The sequence below is a fragment of the Canis aureus genome, chromosome 2, assembly GCF_053574225.1.
Source record: "Canis aureus isolate CA01 chromosome 2, VMU_Caureus_v.1.0, whole genome shotgun sequence".
NCBI classification, from domain to species: Eukaryota; Metazoa; Chordata; class Mammalia; order Carnivora; family Canidae; genus Canis; species Canis aureus.
The window spans coordinates 52,541,308-52,550,924 of NC_135612.1; the positions used below are offsets into that span (position 1 = coordinate 52,541,308).

General features: G+C 49.9%; 1 protein-coding gene across 1 annotated transcript; it reads left to right on the forward strand.

Moving 5' to 3' along the window:
• Nucleotides 1-43: 43 nt before the first annotated feature.
• Nucleotides 44-9,292, forward strand: MRPS11 (mitochondrial ribosomal protein S11). Its single transcript, XM_077871754.1, has 6 exons — nt 44-344; nt 472-594; nt 5,070-5,168; nt 6,969-7,098; nt 8,131-8,196; nt 8,900-9,292. Exons 1-6 carry the CDS (start codon nt 280-282, stop codon nt 9,005-9,007), a joined length of 591 nt encoding a protein of 196 aa, XP_077727880.1. The 5' UTR covers nt 44-279; the 3' UTR covers nt 9,008-9,292.
• The last annotated feature ends 325 nt before the right edge of the window (nt 9,293-9,617 follow it).

The following is a 9,617-nucleotide window of genomic DNA, read 5'->3' on the forward strand; positions in this document are numbered from 1 at the left end:
GGAGCAAGCGGGCCGTCCGGGGAGCTACTAGAATGAACCATTCCAATATGGAGGGGTGGGCGAGGATTTCATGTTAGAAGATTAGGGAAAAAGGAAGAAGCTATCGGTGAGAACTCGCAATGATAGTTATCGTAGAACATTTGAATGGGAGTAAAAATCTTTAGTGGGCCTTATGAAGAGGAATGAGATGACTTTCCTTGTACGCTCTCCCCCACAAGCCCTCGTGGTGCTGGCGCCGCGGTCGCCGCGGACGGCGGCTGACGGGGGCCAATTCCAGTGATGCAGGTGGTACGGACGACGAGGTCTTGGCTCTTGCGGTCGTGGGCTTGGTCCCCGACGCCCAGGTGAGAATGATCACCGCTCCCCCCCTCCCCCCCCCGCCCGGCGACTGCGCTCCTGCGCGTGCCCCTGAGCTGCTTGGACTGCAGTGGCCGTTAGGCCTGGACCTCACTGAGCTTTCCCTCCCCTCAGGGTCGTGGCGGGGGCGCCAGCCTCCACCGTCCACGCCGGCGCCCGGCAGCTGCAAAACCAAGCGGCCAAGCAGGAGGCTGGGGAGAAGGCGGAGGCTTCGACTCCCAGCCGCAGCGGCTTCAGGTGAGGGCCAGTTACGTCTCGGGACACCGGCGTCGCGGTGCAGAGTCCGGGGACCAGTGCATTCCCAACTCTGCCACTTGACGTCTTTGGGAGCTTGTGCACATTAGTCCCTGAGCCCCAGCTTTCTCATAGACAGATGGAAAGGGTGCCGAGACAGGTTGCGGGGGTCAAATGCGATGAGCCTCGGCACACAGCAGACGCTCTGTGAACACTTTGATCAATGAATGAGCGGAAGTATCACCTTTTTCCCACCGAGAGGGGTCTCACGGCTGACTCACAACCTTCCCTGGGTCTCGGTTGCAACATGGGAGTTGGGGGTGCCCCGCGGTGGTGTAGGTTATTGAGTTGGTGCAGGGTGGGTTTTGTGCTCCACCCTAGGGACTGACACGTTGCATTTCCATCAGTGCCACCACCCCTGCGTGCATTCACAGCCGTTTTGGTGCCAGGCGCTGTGCTAGATGCTGGGAATGCAAGTACAGAAGATGGTTCTACCCCACGAGTAGGTCACAGGCTACTGGGGAAGACAGCCATGCAAACATATGCAGCATAATCTGGTCAGTAGTGGATGAGAGGTGAAGGAATGAGTGTCTCACTCCCGAGGAGATCAGCCAAGACTGCCGGCAAGATAATGTGGAGCTGAGAACTGAACGGAGTTGGAGTTCAGCTGGACAATGGGGAAGGGGTCATCTTAGGCAACGCTAATAGTCTGTGTAAAGGCATGTGGTACAGTACATTCATTTGTGTGTGTGATGGCACAAGAGGCCAACAGGAGAAGGAATCAGAATGCTGAGGGTCTCATCTGTAACCCTGCAGCTTTCACACTGTTCCCACTGTAAGCAGTGGGGGGTGGGGAGCTGCTGAAGGAATTTAAGCCAACATCCTGTTATAGTCGTTCAGCAATGTCAGGCACTGTTTAAGGCATTAAGGATACATCAATGACCAAACACTCAAGAAACCCTGTCCCCGTAGGACTCAAATTCTCGTGGGAGGGGGCAGTAAATAGAAAACACATAAAACGTGAGGGTCGACAGATGGTGAGAGTGTGTCTAGCAATTGGGAGGAGTAGCAAGAAGGTCAGTGTGGCATGACGAGTAAAACAGGTGATGGGGGAAGGGGATGAGTGGTGCCGCCCATCTGTGAGGAGGCAGCCCTACCTGCTTGTAGGTCTTCCTAAGGACTTAAAACAGATTTGACTCTGAATGAGATGGGAAGCCACGGGAGAATTTTGAAGAGAGGGCTGAAATGATGTTGCTTCATTTTAAAGAGTCCCTTTGGCTGCCATGTTGATAATGGAACTGTCAAGAAGCAAGGATGGAAGCCGGGAGAAGTCTTCTCAGTGGTTAGAAGAATTTTTAAATAATCCAGGCAGGGAATGATGGTGGCTTGGGTCAAGATGACAGCTTTCGGGGCAAGAACATACAGAAAGTGGGACCAACAAGATGTGTTCGTGTAAGGTGTGAGAAAAGGAGAAGAATGAAGAAGGAACACTAAAATCTTTGGCCTAAGCAGCTGGAAAGGTGGAGTTGTCATTTCTGAAAATAGGGAAGAGTGTAGGAGTTTGGCTTTGGGTGGTTAAGTTTGAGATGCTTAATTCACATCTAATGGAGATACAGTGTGGGCTTTTAGAAAGGGAGATCAGGGGACTGAGGGGGGCTAGAGACACACACACACACACACTTGAAAGATTCATCGTGTAGATGACGTTTAAAACCACAAGACTGCGAGATCATCAAGAATGTAAGTGTAGATAAAGAGGAGAAGAGGTCCTAAGACCGAAACCTAGAGCACTCTGGTGTTTAGAAATTTAGGAGATGAGGAAAAATTAGCAAAGGAGACAAAGAGGGAAACTCCTGAGAGGTGGTAAGAAAACCTAGAGTGGTTTCAAGGCTGGAGAGATCAGCTGTGCCAGATGTTATTGATATAATAAGTCACTGTGCTGATGACAGAACTGCTCGATTGATTTAACACAGTGAGTTGGTTGGTGACCTTGCCTAGAGTATTTTTGGTGGAATAATAGGACTAAAGTCTGATTGGAGTGGGTTCGAGGAAAATAGAAGACAGAAATATCAAGTATAGTCCATTCTTTGAGAGGGAGTAGAGAAATGGGCAGGAGTTCAGGGAGGTTTTGGGATAAAGAGGTTTGTTTTTAGGTTGGGGGATGTCAGCATGTTCTGCTGACAGGAATGACATGCGGTAGAAACATTGGTGGAATGATGTCCTTGAGAGGCTAACACAAGTGGAGCATGATAAGAGGAGAGAAGGGAAAGATTGTGGGCACAGATGTTTGGTAGTAGAAGAAAGAAGAAATTCTGATTGCTTGTATTTCTCTCCAAAGGTCATCATTTGGCTGTGAGGAAACGAGAAGGAGGTGGAGGCTTAGGGAGACAAAGGACGGTTTAAAGTACTCATCCAGGAGAGTGGAAGAATAATTGAATTGGGGACATGTGTACAGTGCGGGTTGCCAGGCAGTCCTGAGGGCCCACTTGATGCTACAAGTCATAAAATAAAGCAGTAGTTCCCAGCTGAGGCAGTTTGGCCTCCAGGAGGACTTTTGACAATATCTGAAGGCATTTTGGTTAGAACTTAGGACAGCGGAGGGACAACTAGCGGGTAGAGGCTGAGGATGCTGCTGAACACCTCACAACACGTAGGCCAGCCCCTCACAACAAAGAATTCTCTTACCCAAAATGTCAATAGTGTTGAAGTTGAGAAACCACGATACGTATAGAGACCAGTCAACATTGGTATGGATTTTTCCGTAGCCAGCTGTGCAGGGGCATGCCCAGGTTCAGAGTGGCAGGAGAGATGGATTCAGCCATGGTTAGAGTTTGCCAGGAGGGGACGATGAAGTAAGAGGCAGAGGTATGCAAAAGGAGCAATTATAATGATTGGTCATGGAATTTACTAGAGGCCAGGAGAGAAGTAAAGGTCTGGGGGCAGTGAGGGAAAGTGAATCAGTGGGCTTGGAGAAGGGTTCCTAGAGTGAGGGTAGCAGGGGTGTGCCTGGAGGTGGTAGCCTGACGTCATGACGAGGTGTGCAGACGTGGCAATGACAAAGGCCAGGTGTGACCACATGAGGAAGCAGTCAGGCTAGGCCAGAGGACACAGGATCATTGGAGAAAAGGAGGTCAAGAAACAGAAGCCAAGGGATTGGAAGGATCTTACAGAAGCCATGCATAGAATTGTGACAGGAGTAGTGAGCCAGGAGCTATAATCCCACATTTTTCTACATGCATTTGCATTTTTAAAAAATGGTCTCTAGCCACAATTAGGAAGTGGGGTGCAGACCGTGAGGCCAGGCTTTCTTTATCTGGGAGCGGAACTACAGCTGAGCTGGCCCAGGTTCCAGCGGCTGCCACTCCGTCAGGGTCCGTCAGGGTTGGTGGCACTTCTTTGCCTGAGCAGCTTGTGATGGGAGTCAGCCTTCCCTTCCAGCCCTTCAGCAGTGGAGAGCAGACGCTGTTTTCAATCCATGGCCCTTCCGAAGAGACGCTATGTATGCTGGCCCCTCTCTATTCTCCCGGTTGTGAGGACAGATATGAAGAGGCAGCAGGCCAGTGCCCAGAAGGCTTTGTCTTTCTTTGGTCTGGGCTGCCCCAGGGTGAACCACTCGTTCCTTTGCACATTGGACCTGGTCAGCTTAAAGGCCTGATCTCCGTGCCTTCAGTTAAATGGTTCAAGCTCCAAATCCTCTCAAGTTCAAAATTCTTGCCGTGGGTCACCTGGATGGCTCAGTGGTTGTGCATCGGCCTTTGGCTCAGGGCGTGATCCCAGGGTCCTGGGATCGAGTCCCACATCAGGTTCCCTGCAGGCAGCCTGCTTCTCCCTCTGCCTGTGTGTCTCTGCCTCTCTCTGTCTCTCATTAAAGTAAATAAAACTTAAAAAAGCAAACAAAAACCTTGCTGTATATAAAGGTATTACACTAGCACATCCAGACTTTAGTAGGCTTAGTTCTTAGATCCCGGAGTCAGTAGGGGAAACGATCTATGGGGAAATGATTCAGTTTTAAACATTAATGTCCAATCAGAGCCCCATCCACTCTCCATCTTGGCTTGCAGGTCGAGAAGCCCACAGCCTGCTGAGGGGTCGCATTGTCTCCAGATCAGGCCGGGCAGGAAGGAACACCCTTGAAGACCGTTATGTTATTTTCTGTTTTGTTTTTGAAATCTATCTCTGGGAAGACAGGTAGGGCTCCGGGGCAGGATTGCACTCCTGTAATAGAGTATTTTCTAAACTAGAGTCCATTGAATTTCAGGAGGTGTTAGGGGATACAAACACGGGTCTGATCCGAGCATGTAGGCAGGATGCAACAGCAGGCTTACTTGTGTCTGGAATCTTGAAGGACACCTGTGTGTATTTGAATTAAAGAGAGCACAGCATGGCCAACTGGGCTTTGAACTGAGGCGGACTGGGGTGGCTACCCTAGGAGCAGATCCGGGGTAGAGTTTTTACCTCAAGTGTTTCTTTAATTACAGCATTTACCCTCCAGTTCCAGGACAGGAGAGCCCTCTGAGGTGGGCAGGAAAGAAATTCGAAGAGATCCCAATCGCACACATTAAAGCATCCTACAACAAGTAAGTGGCAGAAGCACCTGGGTTGGTTTTAAGGGGGCTTCTTTCCCCTTCATGGGCGGTGGAGAGGGGTGGGGGGGCACACCCAGGGGCCCTCATTCCTCTTGGTAGTGTCAATGCAGAGGCCCCCCAGCGCCTCTCCTCCTTGTTTTGGGAAACGACATGTCTTCGTAAAGTTTATTCAGATTTCATGAAATGTGAGCTAGGTTGAGCACGTTACAGTGTTCAGCTCTCTCTGCATGCCTTAGGACTAGTATCTCCTGGCTTCACTCAGGAGTTGCAGAGAACATTTAAGAAAGTGTGCTAAGTGTTACTAGATCCTGGGGAACAGAGGGGATGAGATAAATGAGAGCAGTGGTTTAAGAGGATATGATTTATTGACAAACAAACCTACCAAAATGTAAATCTGCAAGAAGCACTTACCCTGGGCCATTGTGCACTGACCCTCAACCTTGTAGGGCTAAACGAGAGTTGTGATTTAATGTGTGACTTCCACGTGAGTGCTGAGGGCCTCCCCAGCTGCGTGTTGACAGCAGAAGCCATCCTGACATCAGGGACAATTTTGCAGACCAGCCCCTGCCGGGGGAGGGGGTCAATCTTTGGTCACAGCCTGCCCATGAGGCAATTCAGAGAACCATACAAGAAACCATTGCTCGTTGGGGATGGAGTGTGGGGCACAGCTGAGATGCCACAGGATTCACCCAGCATTCATGTGAGAAGCTCCAAATGAGAGCACCTGGATTTCTTTTTCTCCCCTCTTCAGGCTAACGAGGACATAGGTTAGTGTTCCCTGTGTGTAGAAGCACCTATGGCCAGCCCTGTAGATCACTGTTGAAGTTGTATCAGGGACAGGCATTTCTCTTACGCTTCTGTTTGCACTGGACACCCTGGGAGCTCCGCTAGGGGGGAAGGGCAGTTGTAGCCAGGCCGACAGGCAGATGGCCCAGAACCGGGGCCACCCCCTATCTTCCCCCTAGCTGCTCCTCTCCCTCTCTCCTTACATGATGCCTCAGGGAGCTCTTCAGGCCAGAAGATGGAGCGATGGTGGCCAAGGAGTAATGAAAATCATGTCTAAGTATTTCTTAAAGTCAGAGATGACTAGAAAAGAAGTGTCACTTAAAAGTTTTTTGGTGGTGGAACAGTGTCATTTAGCATTAAAATTATCCACTATAGTAATACTGCTTACTGTGTTAGATATGATAACAGTTTTGTGGGATTTTTTTTTTTTAAATCACTATCCTTATTATAATAAGAGCATTAATTCCTCTCATGGGGGCTCCACCCTTGTGACCTACTCACCTCCCATGGGCCCCTCCAAATACAATCACATTTGGGGTTAGGATTTCTTTTTTTTTTTTTTTTAAGATTTTATTTATTTATTCATGAGAGACACACACAGAGAGGCAGAGACACAGGCAGAGGGAGAAGCAGACACCTTGCGGGGAGCCCGATGTGGGACTTGATTCTAGGACCCCAGGATCATGACCTGAAGCAAAGGCAGATGCTCAACCACTGAGCCACCCAGGCATCCCTGGGGTTAGGATTTCAACTTGAATTTGGGGTGACACAAACATGTGGTCCATTAACAGAGCAGTCCTTAGATTGATTGACATGTCAGGTTTTGATGAGGTTTAGGGGATGATTCTGACCTTTCTAGACACCTCCTGTAGGAGTTCAAAAAGCATTCATCTGAGAAGCTCAAAGGGAAAGCAGCTGATCTTCCGCGGGCTCATACAGCCCTGGCTCAGTGCCCTTACTTCCCTGGCCAGTGGTCATAGCCTGTGCACTTCCCTGCCTCCTCAGCACGCAGATCCAGGTGGTCTCTGCCGCTAACCAGCCCCTTGCCCGCACTTCCTGTGGCACGGAGGGATTCCGGAACGCCAAGAAGGGCACGGGCATTGCTGCACAAACAGCAGGCATAGCCGCCGCTGTGGTAAGTGTGTGTTCCTTCTGGCTCCCTCTATGATGGGTTCCATTTTCTGCATGGCTGATCCCTGTGAGGAAGGTTCTTGAAGTCATTCAGAAACAATGCTGTCGGACAACTCTTGTTCGATACTCCACTTGGCGGCAGTTTGAAGAGGTCTCTCTGTCGCTTTCTCTCTCTCTCTCAAGCAATACCAATTTCATTGTGAACTGTTGCGGACCTTTCTAGAAGCACATTGGCAATATGCTCCTATTGACCGTCTGCTGTACACCAGACACTTTACATTCGTTACCTTAAATCCTCAGAAGATGCTTAGTATTACCCATGTCTTTAAGAGCCAGTTAAAGTCCAGAGTGTGACTTGCTCAGTCATTGGTCTGGGATCGCGGCCTGCGTGCTGTCTACCATAGCACCAGCCTCACAAAGGTGCACACTCTGCCAAACAAGAAGTATTTCCTGAGGGAAAACCTTGGCCTTCAAATAAAGCTCGATGCCCCAACATATTATTTGCCATGTATTAATGATCGTCAGTGTACAATACAGATTGTATACAGTTAGAAGGTCAGTGTTAATAGTGGCTTCTGCATGGCACGTTGAGTGACTTTGTGTGTTTTCCAGACTTTCTATAACGAACTTTTATAATCAAGAGAGAAAATATTAAATAACACTTAAAATTTAAAACACCTGAAAACGATAACTTTTTCAATGGGTTATTTAGGCTCAGCCTTAAAATTCTGCATTTACTGAGGAAAAGGTGAGTGATATTTAGAAATCTCCATCAGGTGGCAGTGCCGCCCTGGGTTAACCAGGATCACAGTTGACTATAAATCTAGAATCTGACGCATTCTGTGCTCTCTGCTGATGTCTGCCCTGCACTGTGACCATGTGTCCTTTGCTTCCTTCCCTGTTTTCTGCCTGTTTACGTGTGTGGGTGCCTTTCCCCCAGAACTCGTAACCCTCTTGCTCCAAATGGTAGCAGCAAGAGAGTTTGGCTGTAGCAATTCTCTTTCTAGAGCACTAACCACTCACCTCTCCTCTCCAGAAAGCTACGGGGAAGGGCGTGACCCACATCCGAGTGGTGGTGAAGGGCCTGGGGCCAGGGCGCTTGGTAAGTAGCCAGGAGTCTCTGCAGTGAGTGTGCTTCTTTAGTGAGAGAAGCGGGCTTGAGCATAGAGTCGAGAATGGAAGAAGCCTCTGGGGGATTTCCAGGATGGCTGGAGTTTCTTTCTGGTCTTCTAACCTACAGAGCTTCTCAAAAGCAAGTCTAGGTCATCGAGTTTAATTCATCAGACCCATATTGAGTGCCTGCTGTGTGCCAGGCACTGGGCATAGAAAGGTGCTCCATGGGGGGGGGTTGTCACAGGCAGGTCCCTTAGCACAGACTCGTGGGTACAGTGGTAAAGCTTGCGCCCAAGGTGCTGGGAGCCCACTGGGTATATCCCCAAAGAGGTGACATATCTGTACTGACTTTCAAGAATAGTGAGGCATTAGCCAGGTATGTGGGGAGGGAGGGTACATTCCAGACAGACGACACTACAGAAGCATAATGCTTAAGGTAGGTGTGTAGGAGTTCATAGGTAATCTCGGTTTTCAGATGGTAAAGCACGAGGTGGGAAGTGTCAGGTGTTTCTAGAGAAATTGACAGTGGTGAGGACACGGTGAAGGGTTTGGTTCGGTTGGGTGTCTGTTGTGAGAGAACAGTTAGAATTGTAGGTATCACAGCCCCCCGATGCCCCTCCGAGCCCTGCCTGGACATGCTGGGTCATCGTGTGTGGGACCACGGCATTCTGCTGTTCTTCTGCTCCTTCCAGTCTGCCATCAAGGGACTGACCATGGGGGGCCTGGAGGTGATCTCCATCACAGACAACACTCCTATCCCGCACAATGGCTGCCGCCCCAGGAAGGCTCGGAGGCTGTGATGGAAAGGAAGCCTGCCCCTGAACCTGTCCTCAAGTCCTACCTCCAGCTGGACCTCGTAGAAGGCACCCTGTCAGAGCTGTCTCCAGTGGAGGGCTTGCTGGAGACCTCTCAGGGAGTAAGGGGGAGCCTTGCCCCCTAGCGTGGCGGCCTTGCTTGCTCCTCCGACTGGAGACCAGTGTCCAGAAGGGACTCGAGAGGAGCTCCAGGACAGCTGCCACTTAGACTCCATAGCCAATAAATGCTGCCTCTGCTCTGCAAAAATAAAAATATCTCTGCCACCTGAAGTAATTTGTGATTGTTTTTGCTTGAAGAGTTGCAAACAGCAATCCAGGCTGCCTTCCAAAAGTGAGAAGGTGACTGGATGGAGGGGAGACCCCAGACACGGGGGAAATGTAGACATGAGCCGCTGTTTACTAGGCAGCTTCCTCACTGCTTCCAGGTGTTTCCTTTTGGGCCCCAGATTGAGAACTTCTTGCCTCCTCCCTCTAGAGTATTCTGGTTGTAGAAATTCCACCGTCAATAGGCCTAGTTAAAATTAGTGAGCCTAGTTAAAGTTCCCAGCGGTGTGAGAGGCCTACCTGCACTCCCCTGCGGTGACGTCACCTGACA